At 44.9% G+C, this 18,354-nt stretch overlaps 1 protein-coding gene across 9 annotated transcripts in view; it reads left to right on the top strand.

Annotated features, from left to right (window-relative positions):
- disp1 (dispatched homolog 1 (Drosophila)) overlaps nucleotides 1–18,354 on the top strand; it is an 84,600-nt gene that overhangs the window by 57,815 nt on the left and 8,431 nt on the right. For all 9 annotated transcript variants that reach the window (XM_035617905.2, XM_047328662.1, XM_047328664.1 and 6 more), the window contains one exon: nucleotides 876–1,638. In XM_035617905.2, the coding sequence (XP_035473798.2) occupies nucleotides 917–1,638 (722 nt within the window). In that variant the 5' untranslated portion in view covers nucleotides 876–916. The remainder of the gene's footprint in view (nucleotides 1–875; nucleotides 1,639–18,354) is intronic.

The following is an 18,354-nucleotide window of genomic DNA, read 5'->3' as shown; positions in this document are numbered from 1 at the left end:
AGATGACATTATCACCATTAGTTTTCCTATACCAGAAAAATTTGAATGAAATACAGATGAGGAGAGAGGTAGAAATGTTCTCTCTGTGCCGAGTAGTGCAAGTAACTCTGGTCATCACAGAGGACACAGTTTTAAAACAAATCTTGTTGATGTGTTAATCTCAGTTGTTGAGGTGCATATGTTTCACTCTTGAGAACAGACTTTCATTAAGTTTGTCAAATTGGGGCCAAAGGGGAGACTTGGCATCAAATGTTGTGCTCCTAATTTATGTCTAATTTATGAGTTGACAAATCGTTGTTGGAAATGCTACGTGAGAAGGCCCCTGTTTATATAGATGTATTTACATCTATAATGCCTTTAGTGCGTATTCTCAGTTATTTTTGCTGAGTGTACAGTTATACGTGGGACGAGAATCTGTGACCAGATGAGCAACATTACTTTTTTCTCTTTATTTGTGAAAGCTTTTCTTGCTCCACGAGCAGTGATTTCCTTTAGTCCCTGCAAGGTACTTGGTAAAATCAGAGTGCAACAGGTCGCCAAAAAAAGGTCACTGGACCTAGTGAAGAAAATAATCAAGACCATAACACCATAAATCCGGTCCCACTGTAGCGTCATATTTATTGGACAGACAAGAGATTGATATAATCTTGATACAATACTTGAACTAGTCCTTTAATATGAAAGCCTGCAAGACAGTGACACTTCCCTCTAAAAAGAAAAGTACTTTCAAAAAGTATTTTGTTTAAAAACAGCTCACATTGATGATGAATGTTCACTGCATTACAGGTCACAGCCCTCGACCCTCATGCTCTTGACAGGGTGAGTTGTGTGACCGCCTAACCGTTTTCCTCTCCTCTTGTCTTCTTCTCTCCCAGAGGAGTGACAGTGTCCCTGCCAGGCCCGCTGGGAGAGGACCATGGCCCTGAGCGACGCGAGCGGAGACCCTCTGGCCCTCGGTAACGGAGGGCACCCTCTCCTCGACGCCAGTGGGAGCACCCCTTCAGACGCCAGCACACTCGTGAGCAGCAGCCAGGACCCTCTCACAGCCGCCTGCAGTAGTGACCATCTCAGCGCAGATGGGGACGAAGAGGTTGCCGCTAAGGACGTAGTGTCTAAAGAGCAGCAGAAGCAGCAGACGTCGTCACACGTTGTCCAGAGAGCGAACAGGCCGAACCAAAACGGTGGTGTGGTCAAACAGAACGGCTCCCTGAGGAACCTTCCCCTGTCCTCCACTGCCTCCTCCTCCTCCTTCGCCGCTGCCACAGACTCCCAGAGGCTGGCCGGCCGCCACCTCCCCTCCACCCATACCCCGTCCTCCGCCTCCTCCTCCTCTTCCTCCCCTCCTCCTCCTCTCCAGCCCCCGCCACTTTGCTGCCAGCACTGTCACTTCCACTCCGCCCTCTGCTGCCCCTGTGGACAGCAGGAGTGCCCACTCTTTCAGAATCCGGGGGCAGGCGTTGGGCCCGGTCCGGTCCCCCACCCCGGCACCACTTCCTCCTGCCCATGCTGCCTCTCGGCTTGCACGTACTCCCACCCCCATCCTCCGCACTCGGCCTCCCTTCTCTGTCTCCATCACCACCACCACCACCAGCGCTGGCAGGAGCACCTCCAGAGTCACACGCACGCCGCTGGAATCAGGTACGGGAAAGGGGGAGGGGCAGGTTTTTGCGATTTTGACATTTTTTTCTCAATATATTAGACTATTATTGTGTGTGTGTGTGTGTGTGTGTGTGTGTCTTGTAGGACAGTTTTTGTCTTCCAGAGAGTGTATAGTGGCTTGCACTAAGCGTACAAATCAGTTGCTTGACTGTGTGTGTGTATGTGTGGATAATTGTTATTTAGCGACAGCATACGGAAGGGTCTCTGGCGGCCCTCCAGGCTTCCATAACCCGCTCCCCGGTGCCACCGTGCTTAATGACACGTCACATCCGTGCATAGGGATCATGTTCGGCCCGGGATTCAGGAGGGCGTGGTCAAGGCTGTTGGGACGCAATATTTTGGAGCAATAAAGGTTGATATGATTTGATTTTACCAACAGTTTTTCCCAAATAGAGTCCTGACACCTTATGTCACCAACAGCGCGTTACAGGGGAGCTCGGTTTTTGACCCGTACAGATGACGGACGCTGGTGTTTAAAAGTCAGCTGTGTGGTTGTTGGGTTTTTTATGGCCTGTTTGCTCGACCCTCCTGGCTGTCGGGACACAAACAGCCAAAGCAAAGTTTATCCACCAATTGAGAGAGTGAGTTTTGCAAAAGTTTTTCTCCAAATTACACGAAACCTGCGTGCAAACACGCACATGTGCACACATGTGGCGACCATGCCCTCCTCCGGTCGAAAAAACAGGGCGTTGGGCATTGAACTCGCCGGTTGGCCAACTCACTCTCTCTCTTCCCTCCGCTGATCCATATTTAGTGAGTTTCTCTTCGACTACAAAACCACAGGCCTTTCCACCACATTTGAAACTGGAACCGTTTAATGCCTCGCACAGTCATTTGCATAATCCCGTATTTACCATCTCCGCGGAGAAGGGGAGGCAGGAGGCGAAAAGCTTTGCAGTGGTAATTATTTACTCATGTCGGCTCCTACTTTAACGGTAGCGGCTCGTTTGTGGGGGGCAGGAACCTGAGAGAAGAGACCTTATTCCTTGTTTCTTCTCGACGTGGAATTCCCCCCCCCCCCCCGACCCAAATTAAGTCGGATCTCCCCTCATAACCATTTCATTAGAAAGAGAGGCGTTGTGGGTGGCGCTGAAAGATGAGGTCTGTGTAGCCACGGTGGGTATGCACGCCGAACCTGGTGTGCACACATGAAACCCTGGGTGGGCACAGGGACGCAGGCCAGTATTGTGTTGCAAACGTCTTCTCCCTGCACTCCACTACTAGTCTCATTCCTTTTTCCCCCCTTTCTCAGTTTTTTTTCCCACTCCATTAACACTCATTCTTTTTTTAATTCCCCCCCCCCCCCATCTCTCTCTCTCAGTCCGTCTCTTGTTCCACATCAGAATGGAGAGCAGATGTGGCGTGGGACGCATGTGTCTCTTACGCTGAACCGCTCTCTTATTTACCAAACAGGTCGCTCTTGTTCGATGACAGGTTTGAATTACAGGGCCTGGGTTTCCTCCAAGTCGGCATCCGCAACTTCCCCCTTTCCTGTTCTCTGTGTGTGTGTGTGTGTGTGTGTGCACACGTCAGATGGTGAGACTGGCCATAGGAAACAATATACCTGCCTCAGTTTTGCCCTGAACCCAGACGTTCACACAAACCTCTAGACCGCGTCTCCTTTGTACTCCCTGTTCTGATGGCTGCGGGAGTTTGCTAGTTAAATATAACACACACACACACACACACACAGACATAAACCAAGGTCTTATATATTCCTAATACCCCTGATAATTTGAGGGTATGGAGTCAGACAAGATGGTGTCAGATATCAGTTTGATCTGCCTCAGGGCTGTGATTTGCCAGATTAGCCGAGGGATTACATCTGTGATCACACACTCTATCACACACTCTCTCACACACACACACACGCACACACACACGCACTCACGCACACGCAAGGTGATAAGTCGTAACATTAGCTTTTTGGGGAGACCTTTTCATGTGTTTCACAACAGGGGGGATTTTTCATGCCTCTGTTCTCAGCTTCACAAAACATTAATCCATTTACCAAGATTAGCTCATACTTTTGCTTCCTAAAGTTTCTATTTTGAGCACGATCAAAAGCCTCTTGGCCCCTGAAAGGGGTGAGGCACAACTCAGCAGTTTCTGCTAGGGGTCTAAAGAATGAAGAAAAAAACAGATTCAGCCATTGTATATCTGTCTCTTTTTCTTTTTTTTTATCTCTCTCTCACCGAGTCTGTTAAAAGCATCAGGACCACGTCTGTGTCTCTGCTGTAAGATTAGCTCTCAAGGCCATTTCATGTGTATTATTTGAGATTGGAAGGGGGGGTCAGCTGTTTGTCTGATTTTAAAGGCCTCAGGTCAAAAGCCTTTAAGCCAGTGTGGAAATGGCTGCACCTCAGTTCAGTTGTACCAGCGAATGTGTCGCCACTCGTAAGCTTTGAGAAAAAATGTTAAATTTAGGTATTGAGCACCCAACAATGGGATTTAGTTTTTCTGATTGGACTTTTTTGGAAGTCAACCAATCACTGCTGTTGAGCAAAAAGCTCAAGAGTTTGCAATCCAGACGTGTTTATCTGGAGTTAAGTACGCACACTCGGACCAGAGCTACAGTTTCAAGACTGTACTTGGGGGGGGGGGATTTAAGTTCACACTCTTGGTAGACGCAGTCCAGAGTGAGGTTATGTGGAGCTTCGGGCTATGCGAGGTTCAGCCAACCTGCTCGTACCTGCACAGATGGCCCCTGCAACAGCCAGCAAAAAGCTCACTGCCACTCAACCATCCGGGGGTCACATGGAGTATTTAACCTCCCTCTCTGCTCTCTCCCTGAGCCAAATGTTTCTGCCCCTCTTTGCCGATGCCTCTCGCAACGGTGCTAGTTGTTTATGGCAACCGGCGCGTTTTTGGTTTTAATTCACGTCTTGTCAGATAGCGAGCATTCCTGTGTCTCGCACCCTCCGACGCTGCCTCGGGAAAGGTCAGCTTTTTATTATCTTTTTCCGACTACCAGAGTAGTGTTGTTTGCGGGCGGCAGGTGGTTTGGTTGCTATGACGCACGGGAGAGGGAAACATGACAACCGCAAACTGCTGAGCAGTTCATCACGTGTAATTTAGCAACTTTTTATCAGTTGGAACTGGCCAAATATTTTCAGTGGGGCATGCGTGTCTGCACTGTGTTGACCTTCCTGCACAGCATTTTTTATTTAATTCTTATATATTTGTAGTTTTCGCCAAAATTCGAATCTCAAGATATTTTTTTTCTCACACATTGTTTCTTATATTCTTTCTTTGTGCTCTTGCGCCTCTCGTCTTCTGTGTGCCTTGCTCTCTGTGGTGAGGGCCTTCTGAACCAGATCTGTGTCCTCTGTGTGTTTGGGTGTCATCTTGACGAGGCTTTGCACATTATCAAGATTACCAACTGTTTGCGAAGCCTCTGGATCGCGTGTAGTTGCTGGTATTTTCAATTATCCGGACCAAATGAGGCCTTTTGTTGCTTCCCGACAATTCTACGTTGCCTCTCCTCAGAATAACATTTCTGTTGTAGACCTGTGCGAGGATTGCGGCTCAGCATTTAGCCCACCTGGGTTCAAAAACCTTCAGGTTTTAAGATGAGAAGTGAGTCCATTGTTGAGTCTTAAAGTGTTATTTTCCCAAAAATAAGGGGAAAATGTCAATGTCACTTTCCTGTCTTGTTTCAATTTACCTCTGCGAATGAGGCCATGTTTTCACCCCTGTACGTTTGTCTGTTTGTTTGTTGTTGCAAAAATTTAAAAAATGGATTTCCATGCAACTTGGTGGAAGGCTTGGGACATGGGCCAAGAAAGAACCCATTACATTTTGGCACGGATCCGGATGATTCTTCTTCCTTTTGCTACTCATTGCGAGTTAGGGCATTTTTTAAATATTTTCACTGATTTTCCAGGGAATAATAATAATGGGACTGAAAATAATCTTAAGGACTGATATCTATGAGTGTTTGTGCAGCTTGATAGAATGCCATTAGTTATTTTCACAATTTCAGTAGTTTTTAAAGAAAAATGTAAAAAGAAATGACGTAACGGTGCGACAAACACGTTTTACTGTCCGAAAAAGAGAAGGAAAGATATGTAACTTTTTAGTACTGTAGAGTGAGCGTTGGCACACAAAGTAAAGTAGTTTATCATGATATGAGCAGACAAACCTGCAGGTTTAAAAAAGATGCAGTACACACACACACACACACACACACACACACACACAAACTGCTTCGCGTATGTTCGGAATCTCCTCCGACACTGAAACTTCTTCTGTGTTGAACGGGGTTTTCCCGAGTGAATTACAAGAAAAGGGGACATATTTATCATTCTGTTGATTAAAAATAAGATCATATTGAAGTACAGGAAAAGAAGGTGGAGGAGCAGGAGGCGATGGGGTATTTTTTTTAAAGAGTCACCTCTGCTGGTTGTAAAATGATGATAACATGTGACTCTGAGGGCTCCGTTACCTTCTGCAGTGAGAGAAACTAGCAATCTGGGTGTGTTAAAAGCTGGTAGGCTTATAGGCAGAAAATAGTTATCGTATATCCCAAGGTATGCATAACTGAAAAGATGAGACTGCATTTGGACAGAGTACGTATGTATGTATACAGTGTGTGGCTCCTGGGGTTTTGTGAGAATTCTCTGTGACGGATAAGAGAGATTGAACTTTGACATCCTGTGTGCGTCTAATCCCGTCTGCGCCGCAGCAGAACACATGCCGCTACAAGGTTAGCCCGGGATGAATGTGTGATGCATGCAAACAATTTCAGTACTCAACCAAGTACACACAACAGTGATGTACGTTGCGTGTTTTTAACAAGATATTTAATATGTAGTTTTACCAAGGTTTTCAAAGCCTTTGTTTGAGTTTCTCCAGTGGATGGTCACCTTCATCCTGTTTGCTTAAATCGTCCCTGAGATGTATCGTAAACTTGACCGGAGTCCACCTGTGGCAAATTCAATCAGTGAGAGAAATATCTACGGTCCCACAATTCACTCGGTATATTATCACAAAAAAAAGGAACTCTCTCTAGACCTCTGCGGTAACATTTTGATGACACATAGATCAGACATAGATCATTTCTAAAGCTTTGAGTTTCTCAAGGTGAAAAGTGGTCTCAATAATTCCCGAAATGGAAGGAGATTGAAGCCATCAGGTCTCTTCCTAGTGTTGGCTGTCCAGTAAGAAGTATTCATCAAGGAGGTGACCGAGAACCCGAAAGTCACTTAGGCTACATCCACACTGAAAACAAAATGAACTGGCCCAAGTTTAGTTTGAAAACTAGGGGGTGGAGTTTTAGTCGGGACAGGCAGAGATGAAGACTTCTGGAAATAATGTTTTGCAGGAAACTAGGTTTACTTCCTGATCGGGTCCTTGATTTGTCATGAAAAATAAAAGCGACATCCGCCTCGACTTCCGGTGATGAATGCGATACGGTTGATTAATAAATTCAGCATTTCATAATACTGTGGGCGCACACATGACCAGTGTATGTGAATGGTCATGGGATATGAATTTTTTTTGGTCGACATTCTGCAGGGCGATCTTCTCGGCAGCAGGGACAGGGAGACCGGTAAGATTTGAGGGAACGACGGATGCAGCTAAATACAGAGAGATCCTTTTAGAAAAGAAGAAGACTGAAGTGATGAAGTGAGATCTTTTAGCACAGCGATGACCTGAGGCATAAAGCCCAGACAACACCGGTGTGACTTTGGTACAAGTCTTTGACTGTCTTCGAGTGTCCCAGCCAAAGCCCAGACTTCAGCCCCATAGATCGTCTGTGGAGAGACATAAAGATCACGGACGCTCTCCATCCAATTTGACAGAGCAACGCTTGTACACACTTAACTCAACAAGACTCAGAAGTAATTCCCCATAACGTGATGGCGTCTAAATATTTTCTGGACTCACTATGTGTCCTTTCTACGTTTCTCCACCTCTTCTATGTTCCTTCTTTCTTTCGCCCATTTCCATTTCTCTCTGTGTAGCTCTCCGGCAGCAACCCCACGCAGCCGTATGGCACAGTTCCCCCGAGCACGGAGCAAAAGCCCATAAAGATGGCCGCCCCAGATCAAAGTCCCATGCCGTCCCATAAAGCAGGATCAAAGCCCCGAATCGAGCGCGGCGTTGTCATAACTTCTCATAAGCTGGCCCGAGCAGCTAGCCAGGATCTGCTGGATAAAGATGACTTGCTGCTGCTGCCTGGTTAAGATTATTATCACACTTTGAAAAGGGGGATTAACTACCACATGTGTCCAGACTGTGGCAACATGTCTTTGGCTTTGTGGGACTTAGGACTCTTTCATGTATTTGGGGTGCACAATGTAAACTCGCCAAATCAATGTTTTACTGACTGTTTGTGCTGAGTTGTAATTATTGGACATTATCAGTAAATATTAGGTGTTTGTTTTTCGTGGCTTTGTAATGCAACAAATCATTTTTCAGGTTGTATGCATAGAAAATACATTATAAATGAAACCTTTGGCATTTAAGCAGGAAGTTCCAAGATTCTGAAACTTCTCTAACTGGTTGATTGCAAAAACTTTGACGTTCATTTTACAGTTGATCAGTTATACAACCAAAGTTAATCAGTAAAATAACAATGTGTTTATCAAGAGTTCCAAAGTGTTGTGCTTTCCCTTTAAGAGAGGCGAGGCTTGTTGCATTTGTCCTTAACAGGAGCCGCTTGTCACCGCGGCGGCAGCGGGCTCCCAGATGAAAAGGGCGGTGGCTATTTGGGGATGAAGAAAAAAGTGACCTGGCGCAAAAACAAGCTTTTACTCTTCTTCCAAATGGAACTGACCAAAAGCATCTCACCGAAATATCCAAAATATCCACGTGTAAATCAATTAGTGAGTGCAACTGCAGCAGTCAGTTTAGTGAATTACCGCTTCTTGTAATGCCGCCGTGGGAAATCCCTGTACGTCTAAGAGTGCCTCAGAGGGTGCAAACTGTATGTTGTAAAAATTATATGCTCGACTAATCGTTCGCTCATTAAAATGTCAGAACAAAAATAAGATCATGCACCCTAGTTTCCCATAGTTCAATTTGTTTAAAAAGGTTCACCCATGGGATACTTTGGTCTTCGTAGCTCTCGATGTCTGTGCATAACTCCACATAGTCACACGTCCTTGGCAAACGTCATTATTCGTTTGAAAGCTGCGCGTCGTCCGATTCTATCGGTGCAAAGGTTTTGATCATCTCCACATCACTGCATCAGCTGTTGACAGACTAAGTTCGGACTTGTAGCTGTGGCTCCAAACTGTTTTCCACACAAAAGCTCCAACTTTTTATATCCCTTTTGTTTTGCCAAGAAAAACAGGCGAGGAGAAGGATAAAATCTGTATCTTATGCTCACTCTAAATCTTTTGGTTGTTGAATTAAAATGCATGCTTTTTAAAGAAGATCAGTGTCATGACTTGAAAGTTAGGCACATTATTCTCCGGCTTGTGCACAATAAAAGGAGGGCTTGTTAAAGGGTTAAAACAAAGTGTGTGGGTGGGGGGTCATTATAGACTCGCAGGACAATTAAAGTGGCTCAGGGTGAAATATTGCTTTAAAGGGAACATTAAGTTCAGCTAGAGTTCACTTGCCAATAGTTTGGCTCTTGGTATTTCGGTCAAACGTGTTCTAAATCAGCATTGCTTCACTGGAATGGACTGGTATTTGGTATATATGCAGAGGACAGAAGTTTGAACATTTCGAACTGGCACATAATTCATTCGAACTAATTTTTAATATTACAGTCCATAACGTGTGCAGTCTGAGGAGGTTGTCCAGCTACTGTTGCTCCACTTGTTTCCCCTCCTTGATTTCTTTAGTTCACTAGTGATCATCATCATTTTTACCCTCTTCTGGACCACAAGGTGAACTTCTTGATCTGATTCGCTCATCAACCTAACGAAAAGTGACAGCTCCACAGTAGATTAACAGTTTTCATTACAGAACTACAACTATTACTATAGTATATATCATATTTTGTGTGTGTGTGTGTGTGTGTGTGTGTGTGTGTGTGTGTGTGTGTGTGTGTGTGTGTGTGTGTGTGTGTGTGTGTGTGTGTGTGTGTGTGTGTGTGTGTGTGTTTATATAATAAGGTTTTATTTCACCTCCACAATCACAGTCATATTAATGTTTGTTTGAAACTAACACGCAGGCAGCACCGCTTCATGTTAGATAAACAACACTTTGTGAACTTGTGCTTGGAATTTTCCAGACCCCTCCCAACCCCCCCCCCCCCCCCCCCCACACACACACACACACACACACACACACACACACACACACACACACACACACACACACACACACTCAGGGGGAGTAGGGAGGACAGGTTTTGACTCAGCCGTCATCATTAAGGATGCTGGCCTCAGGGCCTCAGCTGTCGCCAGGTCTCCCTGAAATCATCTCGGTCAAAACAGCGTCTTAATATCATCTTTGTTCCGTTTCATCTTCCCGAGATACGGTTAATCTTTTTACGTCAACAATGATAAATGAGGCCGGAGCCCCTGTCGGCTGCACCAGGCGCCTTCATATCACCAGACGTACCTGAGATGTCACGGCTCCAAAAGCAGAGAAGCACAAAAAAAAGAAGAATTTGCTCCCACACAACATGTTAGCAAAGGATCGGAGGAGGGAGTGCCGGAGCAAAGGGAAGAGAAGAAACGTTGACCCCCGCAGCTATCACGCCCTCGCGCGGTGATGTGCGATGAGGTAATAATGGAGCTGGAAAAAACCCACCCTTTGCTCTCCCTACTTTGTCTCTTCGCGAAAACGACATCAAAGTAGCAGTCGGACTGAAGCTACGGGCCACGTCTGAGTTGGCCCGAGCTCGTACGTCAGCATAGGATGGAGCAATGGAAGAGAATTTATGGCAACGCAATCCCAAGTGTGATGACAGTGATGAGTGTATTACTTTGGCTTCTAGATACTTTATTTCAAATGAAAGGATGACTGGGGCGTTCAAGTTTAAGTGAGGATTCATATCCTTTTTTTTTTTTTTTTTTTGCCTTTTGGGACAGTCTTTTAATAGTGCCACAGCTTTACAGGGTTCATTGCTTCGTGACTTATTCTTTGTATGGGTAAGACTTATTACACTGGTCACTGGCTTAATCGTCTCACATGAGATATTTTGCCAAAATGAGGTGGGGTTCTATCTCTTGTTTCTTTCACAGTCACCATGTTAGATCAAAGTTCCCGCTCCGTAGTCATGACCATGCAGGTCCTGTTGCGCTTTGGCCAACAAACGCCCAGCGGGAGGAAGTTGAAGGGTCGTTGGTTGCGGCAACAGGTGTAAACCATCGGTTCCGCCTCTGGAGGTCTTGTTGGGGGAAAAAAAAAGCCTGCCGCTCTCGCTGACCACACGTAACCGCTCCTGGCTGGCTCGCTTACAGTTGCGCTGAACCGTGCAGTCTGAGGTTGGCAGGTTAAGAAGGATTTCTGGATTCTGATTTTCTGCCCAGGCACTTCCATTCATCTGGAACGAAGATCCCTGCTGGCAACCCCCCCCCCCCCCTCCAATTACAGACTTGTCTTTCTTTTTCTTCTTCTTCTTCGCTATAACTATGGATATAGCAAAGAAGAAGAAGAAGCCTTGCCTGTGCACAGCACTGGGTGTGTGAGGTTTCAGTCATAAAGATGAAGACGTGGAACGGCCCTAATAAAGACGTCACGCTGAGTGACAGCTTGTAACTATTGGCTACACTGCTCAGGGTCCTGCCTGTACGTCTGGAATTTGTGCGCGCCGGTGTTTCACCTCCCAGAATTCAGGGGAATGGCAGGTGAAACCAGAAAAGGCCATGCTCACTCACCACTGATGCAGACATCCAAACAATTGTAGATAATGATTACACTGACAACCTTTTTTCACTGCTGAGGAATATATATATAGATTAGATGCTGTGAAATTAATCTGCAACTACTTTCTCACACAAACAAACAAACATTACCTAGTTTTAGTCACTTAATTATCCAGATAAGCTCTTTTTTTTGAGCTGATGTTACTATTTGATGTCGTCATCTTGGGTTTCAGTAAAATGTTTTTTTTTCTATTTCAATTTCTGACATTTTAAAAATCAAACAATTGACTCATTTGTTGAAAAAATGATCTGGGAACAACAAATATTTGGCCTTTTTTATTAGTGCTGTCAAACGATTAAAATATTTAATTGCAATTAATCACATTAATGTCATAGTTTACTCGCAATTAATCGCACATTTTTGTCTATTCTTAATGTCCCTTGATTTCTTTTTGTCCCATTATTTTTTTTCATATTAATGCTCTTATCAACATGGAAAAGTGGATCGGCTTGCTTTGTGCAAATGTTTTTTTTTATTGAAAACAACATTGGCATATACTGTAGTGTTCAATTTCACACTAACATTCACACCTGGAGTAAATAATCTCTCACACAATGTAACAGTGACCATCAATAAAAGGGTGAAAAAAAAAATACTTTGTCACACAAACAGCCCCTTCAACAGCCCTTTCTAAGGGATCAAAACAGGGCGATACAAAATAAAATTACAAAGTGCACATGTAAGGTAAACTAGGACTCAGCCTATAGTGCAGTTAAACCATGGCTTAATACTTTCTTTTTCTCAAGTTTGCTTTGAACAGAGCAGTCAGGCTACTGCTCTTTATTCGCCAGAGGCTCATCAACCCAGCCTCTTATTTCTCTCCAGAAAGAATGAACAGTAACGGTTACCAATAAGAGGTGAGCCTACTACTTCTTTGCTTTGAGCCAGTTACTCAAACAGGCGAGCCTGTTGACATTTTCAGACAACAGGGAAGCCCGCTTCTTCTGTACAACATGCCCAGACAATGAAAACAGCCTTTCAGAAGGTACTGATGTGGCCGGTGTTGCTAAGTACTTGCGTGCAAGGCGGGCCATTTTACTGTGTGCCCCTTCATGTGTGGACCACCATTCTTTGTGACAGTCATCCATGCCAGTAAGAGGCTCTGCCTTGTAGCGCTCCAGACATTGCTCCAGACAGATTCAGAATCTTATTGGCATCCATTGTGGCGTCTCGCGCTCGCCTACCCTTTGGCTGCCTCGCAAGCCCAAACAAGTGTGTGCGGCGTGCCTGTTCTTTTGTTTCCGGTCCAGCTAGATCCGGTGTGCTGTTGTAGTTTTTCTAACGTTACTAGTTGTTGCAAAGGCATGTGAAAAAACTACAAAGTTTGCTAGGCCAAAAAGAACGTTAATCTCGCGATAAAAAAATTGACGCCGTTAAAATGGGTTTGCGTTAACGCCGTTAATAACACGTTTAACTGACAGCACTATTTTTTATACTATAGTGTATTGAGCACAGCCTTTTGTAATGCATCTCTGCTTCCTGTAAAGTATAATCAACACTGATCCCTAACTTGAGCATCAATCAGTTACCAAAAGAACATTTCAGCAGCTGGACATAAAAGTGAGTTTTCTGCTGATGCCCCGCTTGCAAATCATATTTCTTCACTCATGTACTACTGGAGGCGTGCGTTTGATTATGGAAACATACACAGAAGCCTGCGGTTTTCCCTTCACAGTAACATGCAGCACTCCAGACCCGGCTGATGTACTACTACGTGCACACGTTCGCACGTGACGTTGTGTGTTCGCGGAGATGGGTAACGGGTAACAGAACACATCCCCCGGGTCGTGTTTCCCTCCATGGGTCCTCTGCTGACCTCAGTTTAAACTTGGTGTTTAAACAGCACAGGCCTGATCCAGTGTTTATTGGAGGCCTGTTAGAAACATGACGCCCTGTGAATCGCACCGTGTCCCCGGCCGAGGCCGGTGCATCTGGGCTTCCTGTGACTTCTAATCAATGCTGATCCCTGATTTGTGATGCAGCAGTGGCCCTGTTGCAGTTTTTCTTTCATAGTTTTTTATCTTTCACATATTTGAGGTTAGAAGAGTCTGGGGAAGTGTATAGGAGAAAATGTTGAAGGCTGTTGGAGTTTTCTCCCTTTCATACTCATATACATATATTTCACAAAATGTATTGGCCCTGCTACTTAAAAGGCAGATACATTTTGAATTGTTACTATTAGCCTCAGCTGTATTTAGAATATCCATATCTTTAAATAATTATATTCAAACATTAACAGTTCAAACGTCATTAGCTCTGATGTCGTTTCATCCTTGACCTCTATGTGCCTACTTAATATTGACAGTTCTATTAATGTCATCCCACCGTACACACAGGCTCCCTGTGGAGGATTGTTCGTATCCCTCTGTGTTCTGCTTTAGCCATAAGAGACTTTGTGTAAACATACACACACACAGGCCGCACTGCCTAACCAGTCTCATGATGTCATCTGGATGGGAGCGCTGGTAGCCGGGGCCTATTTCACGGCTAGGTCCAGCCTCTAATTGTGTGCAGCGTTCCAGCGAGGCACTAATCAGGGCGAGGCGGGCTCAGCAGCCCGACTCTTGACACTAATTGCTCTTGCTCCGACCTGAAGGCCTTGTTCGCGAAATATTTACCCACCCATCTGTTGACAGTTAACCCCCCCCACACACACACACACACACACACACACACACACACACACACACACACACAGATATAGACGCTCATGTTCAATAATACACATACAGTATAGACAGCCATGCTCATTCATGGACAGGAACGGTCACATTTATTATTTATATTTATGTACATGTATTTTTTTTATTATTATTATTCTAGTTCCAAATTATTGACTTTTTCATTTATTTGAAGAAATCAGAATTTTTAAGTAGACCATGAGACGGAGTGAATGTAGTAGACGTTCTCTGAACATAACTACAGTACTACTCTAATGTGTGTGTGTACAAGCAGTTAATCCCCCCCCCCCCCCCCCGAAAACATACAAGGAGAGACCCCTGTTTTTAAAATGAACAATTATTTGGCCAAAACACTGGCACTTTTAGTTTTTTCTTCTTTCTTCTGCTGTAATTACACAATGTTCTCTTTTAGAAAATGTGATCTTGAGTGTGTAGCTCTGTCCCAATGTGCAATCTCTTTGCCACGCACGCAACACAGACAGATGCGTGGCCAAAAATTTGATAGTTTGATGAGTTATTTTCTCTTTCTAGGTACAGTAGGTCTCAATCTTCCTCAACGACGCCCCAACAAGTGTTACACTGAATCTGAGTGAGGAGACATCCATGTTTTGTCTCACCCCTCCCTATAGTCACATCCTTCAAGTCTGGCCTTTCAAAAGAGCTGTAAACACTTTTACCTTGAGAGATCGTCTGACACTAGTTTGTACACACTCCTTTCACCAGCATTTCCGTCCCGACCGTCAGCTACCGTCCAGGACAGCCCAGCACCTTGGGCTTGTGCGGACGCACTTCATACACATGGTTCACTCTCGATCACGCTCGGTTCCCCCGAGCGCTGCTCTGCTCCTCTCCTCTGTCAGCACAGTGCTGAGTGAGCGGCTGGTGGTCTGTGTTTACCTTATTAATTAGCCCAGTGATCCAGAAACACTCTCCCTCTGGTAAATAGAATAACACCGAAAGGTTACTCGGGCCCCGGAGGAGAGGGTAAAGAAAATAAGAGGAGAGGGCAGGAGCCAGGGGAAGGAGGAGCGAGCAGTGGGGAGACAGACAGACAGAGAGCGAGAGTGTGTCGGCATTTTAAGTTTGCCTTTGAGCCGTCATGAGCAGCGGTGATCAGAGTCGGGGAGGAAACCCGACGCGGTGGGTTGTCATCCTGCAGAATTTAGATCCACTGTGATCGTCAGTCAACACTATGTCTCTGTGTTGCTAACCGTCAGCCACACCACCACATGGCCTTTCCCTTACCCCCGTCATTCATTTTTGAAATGTGGATACATTGTGTTGAATCCTTGTTTTTTGTGGACAACCTGACAGATTGAAGCTAAAAAAAAAGTCTTGGGGAACATATCCTGAAACTCGAAGATGAGTTTTGCGAGGTGCTGTCGACCGCATGAATTTTTGATCCGGTTAATCTTTGTCGTTTTAAAAGTCCAAGGGGCCGAATGGCCGGCTCAGGTATGCTCACGCGTCTTTTCCAGTTGGCTAAAGTATATTGCGGATCGGAGCGCCGCAGAACAAAATTCAAAACAGACCCTTCGTAGACAAATAGAAATGCCTGAGAGCACTTTTGTGAATCCATTCCAACTATTTCCAATAACTCGGCTCCTCCGTTTTCGGGGCCACATCACTGTCCTGAGGCCCATACATGGGAAGCTGAGAGAGAGAGAGAAAGAGAGCGCAGTGAAAAGAATTACATTAGCAATACAGAGTTTTCCCTTGGCCACTAGTTCAAAGAAGGGGCAGGGGGGGGAAATGTGGTTTTCATTAGGCATTGTTGGTTTAAACCAGGTTAAAGGTCAACTTTTAAAAATCCGCATCACAGAAAAACTCTCACGTATGAATAATTCATTATTTAATAGCACGGACAAGTTTCCCCAAAGCTAGAATTCCAAAATGCACAACACTAAAAGAAAAACGTTCATATTTTTCACGTGTGTATCCTGAGCTGAACCAAAGCTGTGCCATTTGACATCTGGCTGTCATGTTAAATGTGTCCAGTGAAACTTTAAAAAGGGATTTACCGCCCCCCCTACATCACCTCCCCCGCGGAGAAGAATTCCTTGCCAATTCCTTGCCCTTGCTCAAGTTAATTTGCGCTTCCTATTGCCACTAATTACAGCATTCCGAAGATTTTACTTTGACGGCAAAAATACGACAACAACCTTTCTTTGTGGCCTCTCGGGCGCCGAGATTTGCTTAAATCACGCCGTGAATGTCCGCAGTGCTAATGACCTGATTGGCTTTGGCAGAGGGCGACCCTCGGAGCTCACTTCCTGCTCCTGGGTGCTATTTGTCGGATATATTAAGGAGCATTCTTTACAGTAGGGATTGTGAATACAGTCTGTGATGCTCTGATAGAAGTAAATTGCGTTTGGTTATTAAGTATATGAAAGGACAACATGAGGTTTATCTGATAAAATCTGATTAGAGGAGTGGTCCATCTGCTCCCTCTGTCTGTGGTGGAGTCGGCTGGTTATTAATACTTAACAGCGAAGTAAAGACTTCACTCCGACCTAATCAACCTTCCAACCTCTGCCTTCAAATACCGGGATCTGCCCCTTTGTCCAGATCCACAGCAAAATTTAATGAGTTCTTCTTTCTTGGCCCGAGTCCCATCCGTATAAGGAAATCTGTTCAGTATTTTTTGCGTAATCATGCTGAATAACTAACAAACAAACAGATGGACACGGGTGGAAACATAACCTCTTTTGGCAGAGGTAAAAAAAATAAATAGCTACACTTTTAATAGGAAATAAATAAATGGTGGTTGCTCACTTCCCCTTACAATTCCCTTTGGGTAAACAGTGGGGTGTATTATTCGTAGTTAAATCAAAATCAAATTTAGATACATTTTGACCAAAAGAAGAGTGTTGTAAAGAGGCACTAATGACTTATTCTCTTATTCCCTCCAGATAGGGGAAAAACGATCCGAGGACTCAGATCAGGCTCGTGTTGTGATCCGCTCTAAGTCCAGAAATAAATGCCATCCACCAATTGTGACCCCATTCGTGATAAAAATAAATACACATGAAAGTTCAGTTAACTCCACCTTTTGTTAATGCGTACTGTGACAAACCCTTTCTAGTTCCAGCAGCATTGCTTCCCTTGACCCTGGGACATCCCATGTTTGTTGATAAGTCTGCTAGCCCCTCCTATCCAATGTGCATATTGAAATCGGAACACAACACGGCACACGGGAGATTTAATCACTTGCATAAATAAATAAACTTTTATTGAAATAGTTGTTTTTTTGAAGTTGACTTTTTTGAAGTTTTGCAGATTTGAGGATATCCTAGGGTCTCCCTCCTCCCACTGTATGCCCCTCACATACAGTAGTGCCCCCCGCCCCCCACCCCAGCCCCTTTAGCCTGTATCATTTATCTCCTGCAGACCTGCTGTGATCCTGTGGCCATATCTGATTGTCCTACTTCCTCTGCTTCGCCTCCACCTGACGTGTCCACTGCTCACAGCGTACCGGACGCTACTGCATCGCTCCCAGGAGGAGCTAATGAGAAGTCCAGATAGATCTGTGTGTGGTTTCCATGCACTTCTCATGTAGTTTCTGTAGATTCAGATTGAAAACTGGCTTTAAACAGCTATTGGGAGCATTTGTTGTTTGGTTTCGGTTCAAGCAGACATCTTCTTCGGATTTGGTTCGGGTTCAGTCACAAATCCTCCAGGATCACTTTGAGCCAAGCAGGAATTTTCTAGTCCGTGTCATCTGCCGTGTAAATGTCTATTTCTTACGTATGTCTTCAGTTGTCTGCGTGTGGCACATGTGCGCTAGAAAAACAGAAGTGAGATTGGCGGTCACGTCTTGAAAGGAAATGGGAAAGTAGCTCAGAAAAGTGGTTTTGACAGCCATGTCAGTTTTAAGGTCCTCGGTGGTCCAGTACCCACGGTGTGTGTGTGTGTGTGTGTGTGTGTGTGTGTGTGTGTGTGTGTGTGTGTGTGTGTGTGTGTGTGTGTGTGTGTGTGTGTGTGTGTGTGTGTGTGTGTGTGTGTGTGTGTGTGTGTGTGTGTGTGTGTGTGTGTGTGATAATGCTGCTGCTGCTGGAGAGAGAAAAGAGAGCAGATCATGAAGGAAATATGTCCGCTCTTGCTCAAAAGGTTCTCCGAAAATCTCTTTTCTGTTGACTCTCGCTTTGACTCGAAAAATAAACCTGATTTATCTCCT

Source organism: Scophthalmus maximus, chromosome 18 (assembly GCF_022379125.1).
Source record: "Scophthalmus maximus strain ysfricsl-2021 chromosome 18, ASM2237912v1, whole genome shotgun sequence".
In the NCBI taxonomy this organism is placed as follows: domain Eukaryota; kingdom Metazoa; phylum Chordata; class Actinopteri; order Pleuronectiformes; family Scophthalmidae; genus Scophthalmus; species Scophthalmus maximus.
Note: the sequence above shows the minus strand (reverse complement) of the source record. Positions and strands in the feature narration are given on the sequence as shown.